Source organism: Musca domestica, unplaced genomic scaffold, assembly GCF_030504385.1.
Source record: "Musca domestica strain aabys unplaced genomic scaffold, Musca_domestica.polishedcontigs.V.1.1 19, whole genome shotgun sequence".
In the NCBI taxonomy this organism is placed as follows: Eukaryota; Metazoa; Arthropoda; class Insecta; order Diptera; family Muscidae; genus Musca; species Musca domestica.
In genome coordinates this window covers 7,744,391-7,768,936 of record NW_026712245.1, presented here as the reverse complement: position 1 = coordinate 7,768,936, position 24,546 = coordinate 7,744,391, and the positions used below count along the sequence as shown (strand labels likewise).

Below are 24,546 nucleotides of genomic sequence, written 5' to 3'. Positions count from 1 at the left end.
ACAATTTGTCCCACGTCATTTAGTAACATTGGAAATTCTATAGACAGCTGCATAACTGATGTACATTTACAAATGACATTTAGAAAAATATTATTAAAATCCTACGTTGGGCGCCATTTGCTAGAAACTTAATTAAATGGTTGAATAAGGATTAATTCAATACATTCGTGGCAAATGCCAGCCACTATTTAAAACAATATTATTGAAACCCTACGTTGGGCGCCACTTACTAAAATCTAAATTAAATTATTGAAAAATAATTCATACGCTACACTCAGTAGGGTTCACTGAAACACATATTCGTTATTTGACAGAATTGTATCTAAGGAATACCAATGTCTATATGTTGAAGGTCTTTAGACTTTTTTAGACCTCTTCTCTTGACATTATAAAAAGCTATCTATTCAATTTCCCTTATTTGTGTTTCCAAGGGCAAGAATAATTAAAAATATCAATCATCTTTGTTTTCCCACTTACCATGGCAATCCCATAATACTGCAAATTTGTATCAAAATGGATAGCACAAACAAATCCAAATGATAGCCGCAACCCTTGCGCAATTTATTCTCCTTACGATTGATGATGACAGCGGTAATTTGTTGATCCATAAATATGAGAATTGTACCCAACAACGCTGGGATGACAGCTGCAACCGTTGACCAGGCTGGATTGTTTTCTGTGAATGGTGGGATGAGCCAATCACGTGTGGGCAAGGTGGGTTTCAGTTCGTGGGGTACCTCCAATTTGGGTGTTTCGATTTTCATGAAATAATCGAAGGCCGACATACTGAAGATGGCAATGATAACGGAGAAATCACTAATGTATTGGCGAACAATGGTGGGGAAGAATCGAGCCGTTTTGAAGTCTTTCAAAATGGTCGAAATGATAAACGTGCCCAAGAACAATAACACAGACATGAGGAATATATTAGAGGTATCAGGTTGTTCACAATCCATGCCGACAAGGGTGCCATTGTTTACCTGCAATTACGCACAAAATTAATATTTTTCTCAAAATTTAACCAAAAATAAAAAAACACAATACTTACCGCACAATAATCCTTATTAAATTTGGCATATTCCAAAATGGTGGCATTACTGCCCACTGGCGGTGTACACACACAATCATATATCTCATTGTGCACGGGATATGTTTTGCCAATTTTCAAAACATTTTCAACAGCCTAAAATTGTATAGAAATATTATGCTTGGGCGCCATTTAATGCTGGTAGCTAGCACTTACCTTCATTATAAATATAAATGCTATAAGGGTGGCGAAATTCTCCTCTGTAAACCGGGTGATGTAGCACACCAATGCACTGGCATCCACAGCGGTCAGGATCAACAAAATCACAGCTATCCAGGTGCCAATCCAAAAGCGGAATGTCATATAATCCCAACCCTGTTTCAGGCAAAACTCATAGACAATTGTTTCGAATACCAGCACCGGTCCCGTTGAACCCAAAATCGTGAGGGGTTGGCCCGAAAAGAAGCCATAACCAATACCGCATACAAAACCAGATACCAACGATTCCATGGCAGCCATGTTTTTACCCGTTGCCTGTGACAGCAGACCGCCAAAGGTAATGATGGGCGATAGGCAAGCAAAGTATAAAAATATCCACGAGGCTATGCACTGCATGGAGAAAGCCTCTGTAAAATCGGATATATAAAATGGCGCTTTACGTTTGACATCGTTCACCAGGCCACCAAACAAGCGACCCGATCGCGATAGACCAGATTCTTCACGGAGCTTTGCCTCCAATTCCTCTTCGTCGATTTCCTCTTTGGGTGCTTCGGGTGGGCGTTTACGTATCTCTTGAGATGGCACAGCTGCTGGTGGTTCAATACGTATTGCTGGATCCCATTCGCCGGGTGGTAGTACTGTTACGGCATCCAAGAATTCATCGATACCGGCCAACAAATGATCACGCTTGCGTGCACGATAGGCAACTTCATGGAAGATTTCATCCGACATTAGGGTGGCCATGGCACGACCAATTTCATGGAAATTACTTTGACTGCCGGGCGGGCCCAATAGAACGAAAATGAATCTGTGTAGAGGGGAGACAGAAGAGAGTGAGAGATATGTGAGAGGGAGATAATACTCAGAGTACCTTTTGAGGGCTTCCTATACACAATAGAACTTATAGAGGTCTACTAAAGGAAGCGGTTTGCCATACAAAGGCCCTCTATATAAATAAGTTTTCTGTACTTAGACGAGCTTTTAAAGCTTTTCTATGCACAGACGGCTTTTCAAATACCAGAAGAGCTTTTGTAGGTTTTTGTACAAAAAATACCTCTTAATACGGGTTTATACACAGAGGATATGTATAGGGTAATATGCACAAAGAAAATCTTTTTAAGGTCTTCTAAGCACAGAGGGCTTTTCGAAGATCTTCCAAAAGGGCTTTTAAAAGTTTTCTCTCTTCAGAAGACCTTCTATAGGTCATCAATATTAAGAAGATTTTTCGAAGGTATTTTTGCATTTTTTTGAGGGTCTACAATACAAAGAAGATCATTCTAAGGTGTTTTATACACAGACGAGTTTTTCTAGGTGTTCCAATGGAGAATGCCTTATAAAGTCGTAGAAGCTTTGGAAAAGCTTTTGTAGGTCTTCATTTATCAAAAAAACTTTAAAGGTTCTTATATACGTAGGGGAGTTTTCGAAGGCCTTTTGTACGCACAAGAACTTCATAAGGTCTTCTATGTTTAAAAAAGTTTTCGCTTTTTGCCTTTAGCTTTTGAATGTCTCTTATACATAGTCGCGCTTTTAAGCTCATGTTCTCCACTGCATATTTTTTAAAGATCTTTTATCCATGGACGCGAATTTGAAGGTCATTTTTCAAAGGAAAAAGGAGCTTTTGCTTTTACTCAAAGGATAACTTTTGAAAGTTTTCGGTACACAAAAGAGCTTCATAGAAAGAGGTGTTTCATTAACAAACAAGCTTCTCAAGATCTTCCGTACACAGAAGAGCTTTGGAAGGTCTCTTATGTACAAAGAAAGTATTATTGTTAAGGTTGGGTTGCCCATATTCGACGGACCTTTGGGCCCTTTGGGCCCATTCCAATCGACGAGGCTTGTCCGCAGGCAACATTCTTTGCGTCAATTGAATTTTGTACGGGAACAAATGCAAATTAATGCGAATAATCCGTTGTAAAGTGGACCGAGCGATGCCCAACTGCTGAGAATGGCTTTTTGGGATGTTCTTGGGGACCTCTCAACACTGGCTCGTACGGCAGCGATATGCTCGGCCGATCGCCTTGGTCGACTTTTATATGGTCTCTTCGGATTAGAAAGAGCCTTACCAGTCGAACATTTTTCGTATAGACGCTTAATGGTGTTCTTAGAAGGCGCACTTCTCACATTTTTTAATGTTTTAAAAGCACGTTGAGTTTTCACAATTGACTTAAATGTAAATTTCAACTATTTAAGCGCTCGCGTGGCGTGTATTGTTTCATGGTAAAAATCTGCTTGGACTGACACTTCAAACGCGGTATGTCATTAAGCGATGTGAAAAGTTATGGCGTTGCCAGATGGGTCCGTCGAATATGGGCAACCCTGTACACAGAAAACTTTCTGAAGATCTACAAACAGATGGACTTTTGAAAATTTTATATACAAGTCATCCTGAAGGTCTATTCTACACAAGAGAGCTTAGAGGGCATTACAGAGCTTTTATTTATTTATTTATTTTTTTTTTTGTAAATAAAAGAGCTTTTAAAATTCTTCTTTGTCTAAATAATAAATTCTTACCTTGTGGGCACCGGAACCTCTGTGAGATCACCCATTATGGCGGCATCTTTCAAACGAATAAAGCCGGCCAATGGCTTTTCCAGGAAATCCACCTCACCCACCAGAATATTACTGGCCTCTGCACCGGGAGGGATTTTCCTCATGAAATTCATGTTGGCTCGATGATCACTCAGATCATTGCCGCTGCTGTTCCGCTGCATTGACTGACTGCTGGGACTCTTGATCATGTCCTCTGTTATAACAGGCATTTTATTATTTTTACGTAATTTTTTAGCTTTTTCTTTAGTTTTAAGTTTTTCAAAAAATTACAAATTTCAACAATTTACAAACAACATTACCGGACAACATCAAAATTACAAATCAAAATCATCAAATTCAGTGGTTTAAGCAAAAAAAATTAAGGTAGGTGGTTGGGCAACGAAGGGTGGGGTGCAGATTACAGTTGAGTGGAAATCATAAAAGAAAATTAAATAAAAAGTGAATAAAAAAAGTTATTAAAAAAAACTCACTACAAAATAAAAATATTTATAGTGCATGCTTTTAGGGTGAAGTGTAAAAATAACGCACATTTACGTGAAGGGTGGTGTAGGTGAGAGGGGGTGCTGAAGAAAGATGGAGTTAATGATGAGATTGTTTTATGTGAGTCCGTTTTGGCGTGAGAGATGAATATGAGAGAGTAAAGATTAATGATTTTCCATTGGGAGATTTTGCTGAGAAGTATTCAAGAGAGAATAAAAACCTTGTGAGACACATTGACATTCTCTTAACTAAAAAAAAACATTTTTGAGATACAATAATTTATCTCTAAGAAAACATTCATGCACTGATATTGTAAGGAACCAATTCGGGAAGAGAATCTTTACAAATGTTTCATTCAAAAAACGATTCATTTACATTACAGAGAGAAAGAGAAATTGTGTGTTGTCGTCTTCTACTAAAATCATAAACTGAACATATTTTTTTTTTATTATTACGGCCTTAAAGTTCTTTACCATTTGTCAAAGTATGATTCTTTTGGGGTTTCGGTACGGTTAAAAATCGTCCACCCATTGTATTATCATCGCTTTTGTTTCCATTCGAACCGTTAGTGGTTGTCAAGGAACTGGGTGATGTTGCTGTCATTAAACCCGGTGCCGATGAAGCGCTATGATGCTCTTCCACTAGAATTGATTCATTTAGTTAGACGAAAAAATAGTGAGAGAGAGAGAGCGAGGGAGTGACATAGAAAGAGAGCAAAGAGAAAGGGGAGAGGTTGCCAAAGGTATTTAATTTCTGCAAAGGAACTTTCAACAAGGTATGAAATGGACTAAGCCGCCTCAATGCAGATGGTCATCCATTCTCCAAATTACTATAGAGTAGATGACTTCGTAAGTCAACCATAGATAGAGTGAATGACCTGCTATGACATCTACTCTACAGTAGACGATTTCGACTTTGTGAGTCATCTACTCCACAGTAGATTACTTCGTAAGTTATCTACTCCACAGTAGAAGACTTCGTAAGCCATCTGCTCTTCAGTAGATGACTTCGTGAGTCATGTTATCGACAGTAGACGCCTTCCTGAGTCATCTACTCCACAGTAGATGACTTCGTAAGTTATCTACTCCACAGCAGATGACTTCGTGATTCATCTACTCTGCAATAGATGACTTCGTACGCCACCTACTCTGTAGTAGATAACTTCGTGAGTCATCTACTCTGCAGTAGATGACTGCGTAAACCATCTGCTCTGCAGTAGATGACTTTGTGAGTCATCTACTCTACAGTAGATGACTTCTTGAGTCTTCTATTCTACAGTAGATGACTTCGTGAGTCTTATACTCTACAGTAGATGACTTCGTGAGTCATTTACTCTACAGTAGATGATTTCGTAAGCCATCTACTCTACAGTAGAGGACTTCGTAAGCCATCTACTCTTCTGTATATGGCTTCCTAAGCCATCTACTCTTCTGTATATGACTTTGTAAACCATTTACTCTACAGTATATGACATCATCTGTACTACCTGAGATATCTTCGTAAGTTATCTATTTTACAGCAGATGACATTGATGGTGTACATCTTTTAAATTCGTTTATAAGCCTTCCTTGTTGAAATCTCCATTATTTATTTGTTTCTATTAACATTTAATTAGTACTCAAAACGATTTAATTAAATTTTATTATATTTTTTATAAATAATTTTAATTCAAACCAAATTTATGCTCATTTTTTAAAATATATTTTAAAATAATCTATGTGGAATGACCCATCTATCAGATAAATTGAAATAAACATTAAAAAGTGTAAAGGAATTTTGCGTATGGTAGTATCATTAAGAGAAAAAACTGTGAAGAAGAGAATTACGCTCAGCACACAATTATATCAATAACACGGAGAGAGAGTGAGAGAGAAAAAAGGAGGAGAAAATAACAAGACAAGTTGTAGTACAACATACATATCCGAATGATGTGAATTGAGAAAAAAGATATCAAAATATATTCTCTTTAAAAGTACTTTTTTTAAAGAGCGTATCAAAGACATTAGAGTTTTTAGAGAATTAGGGGAGAGAGAGTAAACACATTTTTAGTTTGGCTATGATTATTTTTTATCACAGTATTGGGCTCTAATATTCTTTTAAAAAAGAAACAACACGACAAAACCTTCTTTACGTTTGTTGGCTGCCCCGTATCCGTGTGAACCGTGTGGCGAATGTGAGGAGGAGCCGGCATGGAACCAAGTGGTTACACCAATATGACCAAGTTCAGCTATTAAGTTAATAATAATTGAGGAAGGAAGGAAGCATATAAGGAGCATTTTTATAATAAAATACAATTTGTGGTTTTCTTTCAAATTCATTTGAAACGACAACGGATGATGTGATTTTCGAAACAAAAATTTTATGAAGAGGAAGAAATGTGCTGCTGCTGCAGGTGGCGTGGGTGGTGGTGGTGGTGAATGTGGCGGATGGCAAATGTTTTTTTTTGTGAAGTAGGGAATTAAATAGCCTACTCTAGAACCGTATGTGGGAAATTATGTCGCTACATTTCCTTGGGTGGTTCTTTGCTTTCCTAGCTATACAAGGTGCTTTAAAAGAAATGAAGGAAACATATTTTTTACAGGTATCTTGGCATTTAAGTACTATGCTGTTGTTTTGCTTTACATATGAATGGTAACTGAATACAACAACAAAATACTGATAATTAACTAAAATATTAAAAGGTGAGAGAAGGATTAGAGTTAACATTGCTCTACCTGTGGGCACAGCAAGATAACAACCTCGCTGATCCTTACTGCTGGCATAGTAAGGCGTCGATGTCGATGCATAGAGCGGATTGCTGCCATCAAGTTCTATTGAGGACACATTCACATGCAATGAATTGGTAGAGGCATGTAAATCTTATACATATTAACATTGAATTAGTATTCAGTTTGTGTGCATGTGTGTGTTAAAGAAGGCCCTGTATTTAAAAAAAAATCTACATATACAAATAAGACACTATGTAACATTGCTTAGGGGATTTTTCCATTTTTAATCATTCGTATGACATCTACCAGATGTCTTTGGAGATCATCTACTTTACAGTAGATGACTTCGGAAGACATCTACTCTACAGTAGATGACTTCGGAAGACATCTACTCTACAGTAGATGACTTCAGAGGACATCTACTCTACAGTAGATGACTTTGGATGTCATCTACTCTACAGTAGATGACTTTGGATGTCATCTACTCGACAGTAGATGACTTAATACGTCATCTACTCTACTGTAGATGACTTCACATGTCACCTACTCTACCGTAGATGAGTTCGGATGCCTTCTACTCCACAGTAGATGACTCCGGATGTCATATACTCTATAGTAGATGCATTCGGATGTCAGCTACACTGTAGTAGATGACTTCAGATATCATCGGATGTCATCTACTATACCGTAGATGACATCGGATGCAATCTACTGTACATTAGATGACTTCGTATGTAATTTACTGTATAGCTGATGACTTCGTACGGATCTACTCGACAGTAGATGACTTCGGAAGTCAACTACTCTACAGTAGATGACTTCGGATGTTATCTACTCTGCAGTAGATAAATTCGGATGTCATCTTCTCCACAGTAGATGACTTTTGATGCCTACTCTACTCTACCGTAGCTGATTTCGGATGTCATCTACTCTACTGTAGATGCCTTCGGATGTCATCAACTCTACGGTGGATTACTTCGGATGTCATCTATTTTGCAGCAGCTGACTTCCTATATCATCTTCTTATTTTTCTATTACTCTTCCGCAGATCACTTCGGTTTTTTTTCTTGGGAGAACCCTATGTTACATAGTGTAAACTGTATATTACCAATAGCGCTACGGACTAATCTTACGTTACGTTGTCTACTAATTTCCATAGATCCATGTGTTAAACGTGACTTTTATAAACATGTTAGGAACTCTGAGAATTTTTCTTGGCTTGATACGAGGTAATGAGATAGAAATGTTAATGTTGGGTTGGGGGAGAGAGAGATAAATATAGGACAATGAAGTTTACAGAACATAAAAATAGTTCAGGGAGTAAGAATACTACTCACTCTCCTGCTCGAATTTTCTTTACACAATGATTTGGATCAGAGATGGACACTTTTATGATGTTATGACAATGTTGATGGGTTTGAACACAAAGAGAGAGAGGGGTTCTCTTTTCAACTGGGTAAAAGCCAAAGTCAAATTTCAGTTACATAAAACATAATCTGTGATAATGGAAGAGAAGAGCAAATTATTTCTCATATCTGGGCCTTTAACTCAGTTTCCCTTCATATGAAATATTTTCCTGTTGAACCTCGCCAAAAATCACTGACTGCTACTCCCAAAAACAGCTACTCTCTTAGCAGCTCTTTCGAATTAAAAAATAAACTGTTGATGGCTTCCTTTCAACAAACTTTCCCCTTTCTCTCTCTCTTTGTGTTCAATTTCGAAACTTTCCATGGCATGATTAATTACAGATTTTATTGCAAAAATATTTCCATAAAAGTTATTTTTTTACTTAGTTTTCTTTTGTGCCAAAAACTTACTTTTCGATGATGAATGATTCCGTCCAATGTCGGCCAGCGAACGTATTATCGGCAATTTTGTCTTCTTGTTGTATTCGTGCTGATGACGATGACGCCGCAGCAGAGCATCCTTAACTTTATCCCTTGAGTCGGCCGGTAATGTGCGGGCATTAACCATATTCTCACAAACCAAATCGGCTATCAGTTCCAAGCTGTTCGCCTCCATGTCCAGTATCACAGAGCCGTTTAACAGCAGGGTTCTCAGTTCGAACAGGGAGTGCAACGATAATGTGGCCACATGCGGCTTAGACCAACGATTGCCGCCCTCTTCAACATCCTCTTCGAATTTTATCCATCTGGCGGTTTCTTTCCATTCGATTTCGTCACCTTCCTTAACTAGGGTTAAGTATTCCGAGAATAGGGGATGGGAGACGTGGGTGCCATCGTCGGCATCCTCACCCAATATGAATTGTACCCGTTGGGCGGGTGGGGTAACTAGAATGGGAGGGAGGAAATATGTTTATGTTTAGTTGGAGTAGTTAATTGTTTCTCATTTCAGTGAGAATTTCAAGTTTTTATTTGTCAACGATGTTTTTGTTGCATGTCAACGGCCAGTTGTCGAATGTTTTTTATAAAATTCTATTTTTATTTATATTTTGACTCACCCGGTCTTTCAACTTCCGGCTGCCTCTCATCTCCGCTGCTATCACTTTTGCCATGATGATGTTTGCGCCTTCTTTGCGAATGGCGACGTCCACCCGGTACATGTACACCTACATAGACTGAATGGGCCCGATGTCCTGCAAAAAAAAATAATAAATAAATAAAAATGTTAAATGTTAAAATCATGACTAATAAACAAAACAATTAATTCAAAATTAAAAATGGAAATTAAATGTTTTGAGAAATAAAGAGGTAACCTGAAATATGTTAAACCTTTCGCAAATTTCGATTTTTTACGAGTAGAAGATTTTCGATCGACCTGCAGAATTTCTTAGATAAAATTGAGACATTGTGGAAAATTTTAATATATAAAATATTAGGAGGTTCTCCTGTCTCTCTAAGAAAAATTCTGTAAGAAAATTTCCATATAAAAATTATCTCTGTAAAAGAGCTGTAGGAGTTTTCAATATTAAGAAGTCAGGTGGACGGTCTTCAATATAAGGTCCTTAACAACCTTTGGCCTATTAATCCAGAAATTTTTTGGGGTTTTGATCTAGGAACAAGTACTATCAAGTCCACTTGGCATTTTTCACAACCCAGACTGGCTATTGAAATTATCAGAAATTTTCCAGCGAAAATTTGTTATAAAATTTTCCGAAATAAACAAGGTTTTTGATTAACAAAGACTCACGCCATTTTTATGGTACTTATTAGGAATACCAATTTCTTTTGTTCAGAGACTCACAATAAAATTTGATCTAGAATAATTCCTACTTTGACACTTTTGCCAAAAAATGAAGTATAAGGCGAGAATTTGACTAGGATTGAATACGTGTTAAATTAAAAGTTAAAAAGGCATAATTTCCACTTGTAATACATATATTTCGTATTTAATTTTCTTAAAAAATATTATACTTGGATATAGGGTTTCTTCTGAGATTTATAGTGAAATTTTATGTAGAATATTTCTTCCCTTGATACCTTTCGCTTACAACGTAATTTTATGTTACTTTCAAGCGTCAACTCGAAAAAAGTCCGAGGAAAACATGTCAAAAAAATTGGAATATTTTCTTTTTTGGGGGAGCATTGATGCAATTATTTATTTAATATGCAGTGGAAATAGAGATTTATTTTCTTTGGTAACTCATAGTGAAATTTGATGAAGAACATTTTTGTTCTTTACATCGTCCTTCTAAAATGATGCTTTGTTGGAGATTTTTGCACAAACTCCCAAGAAGTACGGCTTTAACCATAAATTGTCTTCTTAATATATACGAATTCCTGGCGTTTAGGTCAGATTAAAACTTTTAATGTATTCTAGGACCTATATTAGAATTTTATGACAAATTATTTTGTAGGATATTTTAACCTGCTACGATCCCGCTTAAAGGAAGTTTTTAACCATATTTTTCAAAAAGGACCAAAAAGGCCCTTTTGTTGACCAGTTTGTGGGTTAACATTTCCGAGCAAAATATTCCTCGTATTTATACCCTACACCACAAGGTGGTCAGGGTATTATGTCTTTGTGAATTTCTTTGTAACCGGCAAAAGGAAACGAGATAGACCCATAGTTCCTTTTGATGATCTGCATAGAATCACATTCTGAGTCGATTATGCATGTCCGTCTGTCCATGTATTTTTGAAAACATAGTACAGTTCGCATTTATTGCCCTATTCAGATGAAATTTTGCACAGATCATCAAGGACGAACCCTAGTGAAATTAGAGATAATCGGTCAAAATTTAGATATAGCTCCCATATATATCTTCGTCCGATTTGCCTTTTATTGTGCACCAAACGTGTAATATCAGCCCGAATAGTATGGAATTTTGCATATACAACCAAATTAGGCCTGAAAATAAGTATGCCAAATTTGATCGAAATCGGTTCAGATATAGCTATAACTCCCATATATATTATTCATCCGATTTGTCATTTTTGTCCTCCGCAGCCGTAATATGCACTCTGTAACAACAATATTTGGGGAAATATAGCAAATACAGCTCAGAAATAAATTTACTAAATTTTATCGAGATCGTTTCAGATTTGGATATAGCTCCCATATATAACTTCGTTCGATTTACCATTTATTGTGCACCAAACGTCTAGTATTTGTCCAAATGGGATGGAATTTGGAACTTACGACCGAATTGAGTCGAGAAACTAGTATGTCAAATTTGGTGAAGATAGGTTCAGATATAGCTATTGCTCCCATATATATTGTTTATCCGATTTGTTATATTTGTTACCCACAGCCGTAATATGCATTCCGTAACAACGATATTCAGGGAAATATATCAAATACAGCTTAGAAATATCTTTGCTAAATTTTATGGAGATCGGTTCAGATTTGGATATAGCTCCCATATATATCTTTATCCGATTTTAAAATTATTGTGCACCAAATGGGCAATAAAAATCCGAATTTAAAAGATACAAATGCTTCGGCATATTTAGTCCTTTGAACTTTAAATTATAATCATAGCGTGTACGATTGAATTCTCCCATAAAAAAAAAACTTTAAATTGTTATGTGGAGCTCTACTTAATTAGCAAAGTGGTGTAGGGTATCATAAAGTCGGTCCCGCCCAAATTTAAGATATTCTTTACTGCTTTTAATTTGTCAATATATATGAATATCTTTATCCATTTGTAATCAAGTGAATGGAAAAATACAGAAAAAAGACCACAGAAGTTTTTGAAATTTATTTTTTCACTAGACATTCATGTTTTTGTCGTCCAAAAATATTTCTAAATATACGAAAATTAGTTCTTGCGACATTGATACTGTGTCCGGTGCTATCCAGTATAATCCAATTATTTCCCAATTAGTTAATACCAGATTAAGCTTCAAATATCCGCTAGTGGGTTAAAAACACACATGCTGCCCATAATTAAAATATAATACATAATTAAAAATTTTATGTTTCTATTTATATCATATTTTCTATTTTGCACCTTCAGTTCCTATTATAAGCAATTTGATATTTTTAAAACAATTTCCGCACAATTAATTATTTAAAAATATTTTCAATTTGTATTTATTTAGACAATTTGCATGGCAGTTAATTTGTTTTATTGCAGTTGGCTTTTATTTAATTTTCGTCATAGACTACCTGACGCCACCTCTACGCAACTCGGTAGATTTGCCTTTTGTGTTAAACGTTTCACAGCTGTCCCATAGATAAATATAAACGTTTGAATTGTTGTACAACTCTTAAGAGCAATAAAAGCGAATTTACAATATTTATTTTGTGATTAGTCGTTGGGTGATAGTGAAACGAACCAACGAACGAACGGCTAATGATGATAGCCGCCCACCAAACCCAAATTTTAATGAATGAAATTCATTTTTAGGAAGGGAAAAATAAATATAAACAAAAAGCTTTATTCTCTTGATTAATTTTACAAGCGAAGATTGTTGTGATTCTTTAACTTTTTTCTCTTAGTTTTGATAAAAAAAACACAAATTCACGTTTAAGATGTTAATTATTTATTTATTTAAATAATTTGATCTGTTAACAATCTAAGACCTGGGCTAGACAAATTTAAGCTAGGCCCACGTGCTCTCATCGAGCATAGTTCTCTCCACACATACAATCTGAGCCATTGGAAAAACAATGTATTCAGAGAGTAATAAAATTGAGACACCCTGCTTACCTCTCTCTAGCGTTGATGTCTCTTATTGTCCGTCATGAGTAAAACATCAATAAGTGGACATATACGAATAATTTTCAACAAATGTTTCTATAAAATAATTTTTGAGCTAACTTTGGTTATATTTTGGATTAAGTAAACTATTTAAAAGGTATCAGTCGGTTTTGACGACAGATGTATACCCTCAGCCAATGTTCGATGATTTAAATATATTTTTACCTCTGTTATGGTTATTCAAATTGTTGACCCTCTATGGATTAGGAATGGGCTAATATTGACCATTTTTTATCGGAGCAAAATAAATATGACATAAATATTGGGACGTGCCAGGCTACTTCCTTCACTTTATATAAGATATGTAAAGATTTTTAGAAAATCATAAAATCTGCGTGAGGTACCAGATATAGTCGAATGAAGTATTCCATTTTCATATCAAATTGTTATGGCAAGAAAATCTTGCATTTACATCCAGTTTTATGCGAAATCATAAATTCCGATTTATTCCATATTCATCTCAGGTTTCTGGTTAATTGAGAAATATTTAGATATAGCAAATTGTAAAGAATCGCTTACTTGCCTCACAAGTTATGACAGACAGAAGTATTGACAATTGTTACCCTTTGTGGGTGAGGTATCGGAAGCAGGTCGCAGATATATATCATCTTCACAACAGATCTTGTGTTAGCAAAAATATTTGGATGTGCGAAATTTGAAGAGAAGAAATGATCCGATCCCTACCATATTTATAACAGATTTTGTATTGATGGAAATATTGGGATGTACCAAGTCTGAATGGAATCGGATGTTAATTTTGCATTTTATGAGCTTTGAGGAATGGACTGATATATGTCATATTTACAGCATATCTTGTGTTAGTGGAAATAATGGGATGTGGGTAGTATGAAGAGAAGTTATTTCGGATTTTATAATCGTTTTGGTTATTCCAAACCTTGACCCCTTGTGTGGGAGGTGCAAGAAGGAATGATTTAATCTCTACCATCTTGATAACAGATCTTGTGTTGATAGAAATATTGAGATGTGCCAAGTCCGAATGGGATTGGATGTTAATTTCGAGTTTTATGATCGTTTTTGGTAATTTAAAATTTTGATCCTTTGTGAGGGAGGTACCAGAAGGAGTGGACCGATATATCCCATCTTCAGAGCAGATCTTTTGTTAGTAGAATAATGGGATATGTTAAATATGAAGAGAACGGAATGCTTATTTCGGATTTTTTAATCGTTCTGGTTATTCCAAACTTTGACCCTTTGTGGGGGAGCTACTAGAAGGAATGGTTCAATCTCTACCATCTTTATAACAGATCTAGTATTGTTAGAAATATTGAAATGTACCAATACTGAATGGAATCGGATGTTAATTTCTCGTTATATGGGGTTCATGGATATTCAAAATTTTGATCCTTTTTGGGAAAGGTACCTGGAGGATTGGTCTGATATCTACCATCTTTATAACAGATCTTGGGTTGATAGAAATATTGAGATGTGCAAAGTCCGAATGGAATCGGATGTTAATTTCGGATTTTATGATTGTTTTGGTTATTCAAAATTTTGACCCTTTGTGAGGAAGGTACCAGAAGGAATGGACCGATATATTCTACCTTCACATCAGACCTTGGGTTAATAAAAATATTGTGGTGTGTGTAATTTGAAGAGAATCGGACACTTACATCACATTTTATAAGAGTCATAATTATTCAAAGTTTTGACCTTTGTGGGGGAGGTACTGGATGGAGTCGACCAATTTTGTCCATTTTCGTACTTGATCTAGTACTGATACAAATATTAGGGTTTGCAAAGTTGAAGCAAAATCAGATTATCCTTTCTCTTTCTGAAATATATATTTTTTAAAATTTCGATTTTTTGTGGGGGAGGTATCAGAAAGAGTGGAGCTATATTGCCCATCTTCGAACTTGATCGAAGTTTGACAATAATATTTGGATGTAACAAGTTTGAACTGAAACGGATACTCCATTCGAGAGTTATCGTGCACACACCCAGCCAGATTAAGAGGCAGACGGACGGTACGAACATCGTTAGATCTACTCCAAATCTCCTGAAACGGATTTGATCCAAAGAGACCTAGTGCATAGACAAATTAAGATATAGACAACGAAAAGTTAGTTTGGTATTTTTTTCCAGGTGGCTCTCATCATGTTTTGCATAGTCAACATGCTCATTTACGCATTCAAGCCACTCGACTTCGAAAACACATTTCATCGTTTTTCAAGAATTTCACTTGATTATTCCGGAATTTTTTGATGTCATCTCGTAATTTTCACATTTATTTTATTATGGAACAATTTCCAACTGACAAATATCCTACAGTTTTTGTTATTTTTAACGTTTTAGAAATGAGTGACTTCAATATTCCCACTCAAACCCCTGAAACGATATAGACGACATCTGCTGATTCGATTTTTTTCGAAGATAAACGGTGAGAGCATTTCGTTGTCTATATTTTCATTTGTCTATGCCTAGTGTCTAAAACCATTATTTCGAAGAGGCACGTGTTGGTCGTATCAAATAACATATATTCTCTCTAATCGTATAAAACTGTTTTATACCCTCTCTAGCCATATTGCTGATAATAAAAATTCTGTTTAGGATTTCTCTTTCAATATTTTGCCCATCTTAACTAAATTCTCTTTCATCAAAAATTTCAATATCTGCCACAGGAGTTATATTTCCTTTCAATTTTATGCAAATAATTTTCCATTTTCACTCCCATGGCTGCAGGCCATGACTGTATTTGTTTACAAAAATGTGGATTTCCTCCTCCTCCACTCTCCCCCCCTCGACCATAAAACAAACAACAAATTTGGCCTCTCATTATTTGTTGACATAAATATTTGTAATTAATATCACCACATAATTGTGATTGACAAGTTATTTATGACCGAATCATTTCCTTTTTGGAAATATTTATTGGCTCTCGTGTTTGCATAGCTTTGTTAAACATAGCTAATATTAATTGAACATTTGATTAATTTGTATGCTATAAATATCAAATTCATATTTTCTAACAATTTAATTTTTCTTCTTCATATTTTGCGTTTATTTTCAAAGAATTTCCACTCTTAACTGCTGCTCTGTGTGTATGTATGTGTGTGTGTGTGTGTATGTATTTACATAACGACATTGAAAATCCAAGGCTAGTTGCCCAAACTGGTCCAACAACAACAACATCGAAATTAATTAAATTTTTTCGTGGTTGTTTTCGAAAAATTTTAATGAAAAATGCCACGCAAATATTTCATTCACGCATAATTGTTAACAGTTTACAGTTAAGTGATCGAAAAATGTGGTGTTGTCGTTGTTGTCCTCGATTTAATTTTGTGACACAAGATTGGTGTAATAGATTTGAACACAAGTAAGTTGTGGTTAACCAAAAAATTTTTAATAATAGTAAGAAAATGAAAAAAACATGCATTTTGAACTACTGCTCTTATTAACTGATAGGTGCTCAAATGAAAAAAATCAAATGTAAAATATAAAAATTTAAAGTTTAGACAGATCGAGCGATGCGTTAGAATTATAAATAACACTGTGCAACAAATTTCAAAAATTTCCATAATTAAAGGAAAACCCCGGAGAATTATGAAAGTAGAGTTCTGTTTGGTCTATATTTACTGTCAATTTAACACGTTCCCATTCTTCTTTCTTAATACATCATTTTTGGGGAAAGTGTTATAAGAAGAAATATTCTACACCAAATTTTATTGTGTGTCTTTGAATAAAAGAAACTTGAATACCTAATACCTAATATATACCTCAAAATATTATCATTTTTTAGTTTATAAAAAACCTTTTTTATTCTCGACAAATTCGGCTTTTTTCGAAATCCCTGCAAATTTTCTTATAATTTCAATATCCAAAGTCAGTCTGTATTGCTGAAAATTCCAAGTAGATTGGATAGTACTCGATTTTTATATCTAAACCCCAGAAAAGTTATGGGTTCTTAGTGCATTTTTTTAGATTGTTGGTATAACTATATACAAAGGGATAAATTTCGCAATATTTACTAAAGACCTGTGAACACTTATATAAAAATGGGTCATTGGATCCATTTTTTGGTATAGAGCCCCTGCATAAGGAAACCCCCTGATTTCATGTATTTTTTACGTTTTAGCCATATTTTACACCTAAGTTTGCCAATTTTTGATATTTTGAATTCTTATGATCCAAAAAATGTACTTACAAACATTTTTCAATATAGGTATATTTTTATACCCTCAGCCATATAGCTAGGAGGGTATATATATCATTTGATACGGCCAAAACGTGCCTCATCGGTTTTAGACGCTAGGTCTCTTTGGACCAAATCCGTTTCAGGACATTTGGAGTCGATCTAGCGATGACCGTTTGTCTGGCTGGCTGGTGCGATAACTCTCATAGGGAGTATCCGATATGATCTAAACTTGGTACATCGTAATATTTTTGTCAAACTTAGATCGAGTTCGGAGATTGGCAAAATCGGTCCACCTCCTTATAACTCTTATAAAATGTGATGTAAGCGGCCGATTGTCTTCAATTAACACACATCACAAAATTTTTGTTAACCCAAGATCTGTTATAAAGATGGTAGAGATTCGACCATTCCTTCTGGTATCTCCCCCCACAAAGAGTCAAAGTTTTGAATAACCAAAGCGATCATAAAATCCGAAACAAGCATCCGGTTCTCTTCAAATTACACATAACACTATATTCTTATTAACTCAAGGTCTGGTACCTCCCGCACAAAGGATCTAAATTTTGAGTATCCAGGAAGCTCATAAAACGCGAAATTAACATCCGATTCCATTCAGACTTGGTACATCTAAATTTTTCCGCCAATACAAGATCTCTTATAAAGATTGTAGAGATCGGACCATTCCTGGTATCTGGTTCCTCCCCACATAGGATTCAAGATTTTGAAAAACAAAACGTTCAAAGAAATCTTAATAAGCATCCAACTCTCTTCAAATGTCACTCATCCAAATATTTTTGCTAACACAAGATCTATTGTGAAGATGATATATATCGGCCAACCCCTTCTAGTATTTCACATAAGGGGTCACAATTTTCAATGCTCAGATCTGTCATAGCTTGCGAAACAAGTCGGCGATTCTTTACAACTTGCTTACCTAAATATTGCTATACCTAAATATTTCTCTCAACCAGAAATCTGATATGAGGTATACAACTGTCGGAAAAACCGACTGATATTGTTTTACTTGTTTTTATAAAACTATATCAACTGGTTTAGCGATTTCTAAAGTCTTGGCTTGTATGGCACGGCGTAGACCATCTCTTCGCAGTAAATTTCAATGTAGGCCCATAGGTACCCCCTGCTTTAAGTCATTTAAAGGGCTTGGCAACATTTTTCAAATATTTCATATAGGACGTGGAACGATTTCGTACGGGATCTAAGTCCAGTGTGGTCAACCCCTTCAAAATACATAACGTTGGGAGAACCCCAAATACTACTAAGTTATGGTCAATTTAATTTCAAAACCCTGAGAAATATTTGAAACATGGCTTAACATTATATGACGTCAATACCAAAACATGAAACGATGTTTCAAATGTGCCTCATCGATAATATTTTGCATAAAGGATGAAGTTCAACCCGAATAATTTGTGGAATAAATCAAAACTATCGCTAACAAATTGGGCGCCAAAATGTAATTTTCGGCAATTCTTTTTAGTTTATTTTGGATTAACTTTTTGAATATGATCATAAGGTCCTCCAACTATTTTGGGTATACATTCTATAATTTGTTTTTGTCGGTTTAATAACTTTCATTTCATAACCTTATAGATCATCAATAAATAATACCTTTTCTAATAAAGTTATTTTTAGATTTCTGTATCGAAGTAAATTTAATAAAACTTTAGCTTACCTTCAAAATCATTTTCTGTATACTGTTGACTAAAATCCTGATCACCTATTATGCGAGGGTCCTTGGAGGCCTCATCATCACCGCTGGAAGTATGCATGGTCCAGGGTCTGTAAATAGATAAATGTGAAAAGAAAAAAACATTAATCAATGATGTCTACAATAAATATTTACTTTATAAAAAACACTCAATCACTCATACATACAAAAAATAATTACTAATTACTTAAATAAACTTTTCCATAAACAAATTTTACAAATTTCATTGCGAATAAATTATCTGCGGCATTCGATAATCACAGAATAAACAAAGTGTAAATGTTTAAAATTATAGGCTTAAGACTATTAACGCCCTTTTGAATAAATAAATATTTATTTGTATTTCTTTTTTTTGTAATATTCTGAGGAGTGGGAGGAGTTGTTAGGGTGATTTAAATAATATAAATTATATAAACATTACTATTTGTTGTTGTTTGGTTTAATAAATAGCAAAAACAAAGTATAAATTAACAAGGTTTGCCATGTTAAGACCATAATCTGTCGGTATTATGAACGGTTGTAGATATTCACTTGGTGTGACGTTGTCATAAATTCGTAATGGATTAGTTAATGCCAACACATTGTATGGCCACCATTACACTAGGCTACAATAAAATATTTAACAAATTTTGAAAAAGTTCTACTTAGATTTGTAAGACAATATCAGTGAGGTTTTATTGTCTAGAGGGCGATGTTTAAAGAGCTTTCGAATGGAGTTGAACAATTTCGTTCACTGATTGGAGCAAGCACCTTCTTCTTTTGCTTATGTGGAACTAGTTCAACGATTTCAATTTTTCCTTTGGCTTTATAAACATTTTATTGAATTTTTTAATTTTTAATCGTTCCTTTTGTTTGTTCGATTGTTCTGATTAACAAGTAAATAATAAAAGAAGAGCTTATAATGTTTGCAATATTAATATAGCTGGGGAGCCACTTTTTATACCCTCTACCATAGTATGGAGGATACATCATGTTTGTCACTCCGTTTGTAACACCTCGAAATATATATTTTAGACCCCACAAAGTCAATTTAGCGATGTCCGGTAGTCTGTCCATTTGTGGAAATCACTCTAGCTTCCGAACGAAATGAATTAGGTTGATACAATTTTACTCAAATGTATATTATGTTTTCAGGTCTTTTGGTATTGAAAATGGGTCATGTAAGTCCTCGTTTTGGTATAGCCCCAATACAATCATACCTCCCTTTTTTGGCATTTTGATGATTTTAGCGCTATTATTCACCAGAATTGTTTCAAATTTGGTATTTGAAGTTCGTAACGGATGCTACAGCCTATGACAGAAAATTGTCTGTGCAGGTCCACGTCTTCGTGTAGCCTCCATATAACGGTACCTCCCATTTTTTCGGTATTTTGGCGATTTAAGCGACATTATGAACCGGAAATGTTTCAAATTTGATATCTGAAGTTCATAATGGATACTACAGCCTATGACAGAAAATTGTCTGTGCAGGTTCAAGTCTTCGTGTAGCCTCCATATAACGATGCCTCCCTTTTTCGGTATTTTGGTGATTTTAGCGACATTATTCACAAAAATTGTTTCAAATTTGGTATTTGAAGTTCGTAACGGATGCTACAGCCTATGACAGAAAATTGTCTGTGCGGGTCCACGCCTTCGTGTAGCCTCCATATAACGGTACCTCCCTTTTTTCGGTTATTTGATGATTTTAGCGACATTATTTACCGGAATTCTTTAAAATTCCGCATTTAAAGTTCGTAATGGGTACTACTGCCTATGACAGAAAATTGTTTGTGCAGGTCCACATCTTCGTGTAGCCTCCATATAACGGTACCTCCCTTTTTTGGTATTTTGATGAATTTAGCGACATTATGCACCGGAAATGTTTCATTTGTTATTTGAAGTTCGTAATGGATACTACAGCCTATGACAGAAAATTGTCCGTGCAGGTCCACGCCTTCATATAGCCCCCATATAAGGGCACCTTTATTCGGTATTTTGATGATTTCAGCCCCATTAGTCACCGGATTTTTTTTTTTTAATTTGGCAATTAAAGTTCGTAAAGGGTACTACAGCCTATGACAGAAAATTGCCTATGCAAGTCCATGTGGTCATATAGCCCCCATATAACGGTACCTCCCGATATTCGGTACTTTGATGATTTTAACGCCATTATTCAACGATTTTTTTTTTCAAGTTTCGTAATGGCTTTTGACAAAATTTGCCCACGCAGGACTACATCGTCGCATAGACCCTAATATAAGGGCTACATTCGGTATTTTTACGATTTTAAAGAAATTTTTAACGTATTTTATTTTTTTGAAAATTGCCAAATTCGTTCCAAATGGTGGAGGGTATTCAAAGATCGGGCCGGCCGAACTTACAGCTCTTTTGATTGTTTTTATTATTAACATAACCTCAAATTTTACTTTTAACATAACTCCACTTTTATTTTTATCATAACCTCAAGCTTTGACAAAACACCCACAGATTTTTTACACTGCCTTCTTTTATAAAGTTCGCATGACATTTGAAAATGCATTTGTTTAAAATTTTGTAGCATCATGTAATCGTCTGTCTGTGTAATCCAAGTTATGACTGGTCCCGCAGACTGTGGCTGTGCTTCTCAATGCCTATAGAAAACACCAACTGCCTATTCAGACTGTGAGTGGATTAATGCATTAGCATTAGAATCAACCTGTCTAATTATTTCAACTTGTTTAGCCATCCATCCATCCATTGGCATCATCCGACAGACAGACACACACACACAGCGGAATTGACAACATGCCGTCGGACACCCTCACTCTATTTCCATTGGAAATATTTCCATAATGAAGATTATGACGACGAACAATCGCATTGATGCCGCCGCCAGTGGTGATGATGGTGATCCCACAACTACTGCTGATAAAGAGCAATGGCTTATTTGCATAAAAAAACAAATGATTAGCATTTCCAACAACAGCAGCAGTAATAACAACAACAAGAACAGTCTTCATCAAATGATTCATAAAAATCTCAACACAGAAGCGGAAAAATTCTCAAAGTGTCCAGCGCAATCGATGTACGGTGCTGCACTGGCGTTTATGGAAGGAGGAAGAAGGAAGGATATTCAAATTGTCTGATATTATCAATACAAAACGAAATATTTCTGATTTGAATTTGGTATTCAGATTAGTTGCGAGATTATATTTTAGGAATTTGTTTAAGACAATTTTTATTAGACATTTTGAGCACTACGTTTTGTCTACGAGTAGTTTATTGTTTCCAATAAAGACTTAGCTAATAGGCGTCTTTTCAAACGATTATACAGTTATATAAAAGCGATAACGAAGATATAAAACATTATAAAGCCTAAATAAGTATATGAATTAACTAGTTCCTCTATACTTAAGAAACGGGATCTATGCAGTGAACGAAAGTGTGCAACTCTAAAAAAAAAAAATTTCAGTCGGTTTTGCCGACAGATGTGTACCCTCAGCCAATATTCGATTACTTAAATATATTTTGACTCATGTTATGATAATTGAAATTTTTGGCCCTTTGTGGAGTAGGTTCCGGAGGAATGGGCCAATATTGACCATTTCGTAGCGGAACAAAATAAATATGACATAAATATTGGGACGTGCCAGGCTTGGATTATATTGGTTACTTCCTTCACTTTATATGATATATGTGATCATTTTTAGAAAATGATAAAACGCGCGTTAGGTACAAGATATAGTCGGCTGAAGTATTCAATTTCACATTTTACAAATACAGATACAAATATTGGCATGGGCAACATTAAAAGAAAATATAACATTTATATCCAATTTTATGCAATATCACCAATTTCATAATTCATCTCAGGTTTCTGGTTGAGAGAAATATTTAGGTATAGCAAGTTGTAAAGAATGTCGGACTTGTTTCGTTATGACTGATGTTTCGTTTTGACTGATAAAAGTATTAAAAATTGTGACCCTTTGTGGACGAGGTACCAGAAGGGGTTCGCAGATATATATCATCTACACGACAGACTTTGTGTTATCGAAAACGTTTGTAGGTGTGAAATTTGAGGAGAGTTGGATGCTTATTTCACTTTCTTTGAGCGTTTTGTTTTTCAGAATTTTGAACCCTATGTAGGGGAGGTATCAGAAGAAATGGTCCGATCTCTATCATATTTATAATAAATCTTGGTATTGATCAGATATACCAAGTCAGAATGAAATCGGCTGTTGATTTCGCATAATATGAGCTCCATAGATATTTAAAACCTTTGACCCTTTGTGGGGAGTGTACCAGATGACCAGGGAGGGGACCTATATATTCCATCTGCACAATAAATAGTTTTGGTTATTGAAAACTTGGACCGTTCGTGGGGTGAGGGGGAGCGAGATACCAGAAGGAATGGTTCGATCTCTATCATATTGAGATGTATCAAGTCTGAATAGGGCTGGATGTTAATTTCGCATTTTATGAGCTTCATGGGTATTTAAAATTTTGACCCTTTGTGGGGGAGGTACCAGAAGAAGTGACCCGATATATCCCATCTTCACAGCAGATCTTGGTTTAGTAGAAATAATGGGATGAGTGATATATGAAGAGAGCCGGATGCTTATTTCGAATTTTATAATCGTTTTGGTTATTCAAAACATTGTCACTTTGTGGGGAAGGTACCACAAGGAATGGTCCGATCTTTATAATATTTGTAACAGATCTTGGAAATATTCAGATGTGCGATGTCTGATTTGAATCGGATGTTAGTTTCGTGCTTTATGAGCTTCATGAATATTCAAAATGTTTGCCCTTTGTGGGGGAGGTACCGGAAGGATTGGACCGATATATTCCATCTTCACACCAGACTTTGGGTTACTAAAAATATTGTGATGTGTGTAATTTGAAGAAAATCGAACTATAACATCACATTTTACAAAAGCCATAATTATTCAACATTTTGACCCTTTGTGGGGGAGGATATTGTCCATTTGGAGTGGATCGATATTGTCCATTTTCGCATCTGACCTAGCACTGATGCAAATATTAGGATTCACAACGTTGCAGCAAACTCAGATTATCCTTCTCTTTCTGTACAATAAATTATTTTCTTTGACAATGTCGACATTTTGTGGGGGAGGTAGCAGAAGGAGTGGACTGATATTGTCCATATCCGAACCCGATCTTAGTTTGATGATAATATTACGATGTACCAAGTTTGGATCAAATCGGATACTGCCTCCGAGAGTTGTCGAGCGCACCTGAAACGTATTTGGTCCAAAGAGACCTAAGGTCTAAAGCCGTAATTTGGTCGTATCAAATGATACATACCCTGTCTAGCCGTATAGCCTAAGGTATTTCATAATTTGTGTTTATCAATTTTTCCCACCTCTTTATTTGAGTAGGTATCTTTATATGAGGACTTCACCAAAAACTGGACCTAACTTGATAATTTGTTGTAAATAGCGTTTTCACAAAATATCAATTCAAAATGGCTGAATTTGTCGAATTTAATTAGAAAACATGGGAAAACGTAAAAATACGTGAAATCGGAAT

At 35.4% G+C, this 24,546-nt stretch overlaps 1 protein-coding gene across 3 annotated transcripts in view; it reads right to left on the bottom strand.

The window, feature by feature from the left end:
- Positions 1-24,546, bottom strand: part of LOC101890172 (electroneutral sodium bicarbonate exchanger 1) — a 111,347-nt gene that overhangs the window by 10,156 nt on the left and 76,645 nt on the right. For all 3 annotated transcript variants that reach the window (XM_059121208.1, XM_059121210.1, XM_059121209.1), the window contains 8 exons: positions 19,000-19,106; positions 9,446-9,580; positions 8,802-9,275; positions 4,750-4,917; positions 3,758-3,989; positions 1,244-2,054; positions 1,049-1,183; positions 478-980 (listed from right to left, as the gene is read on the bottom strand). In XM_059121208.1, the coding sequence (XP_058977191.1) occupies positions 478-980; positions 1,049-1,183; positions 1,244-2,054; positions 3,758-3,989; positions 4,750-4,917; positions 8,802-9,275; positions 9,446-9,580; positions 19,000-19,106 (2,565 nt within the window). The remainder of the gene's footprint in view (positions 1-477; positions 981-1,048; positions 1,184-1,243; positions 2,055-3,757; positions 3,990-4,749; positions 4,918-8,801; positions 9,276-9,445; positions 9,581-18,999; positions 19,107-24,546) is intronic.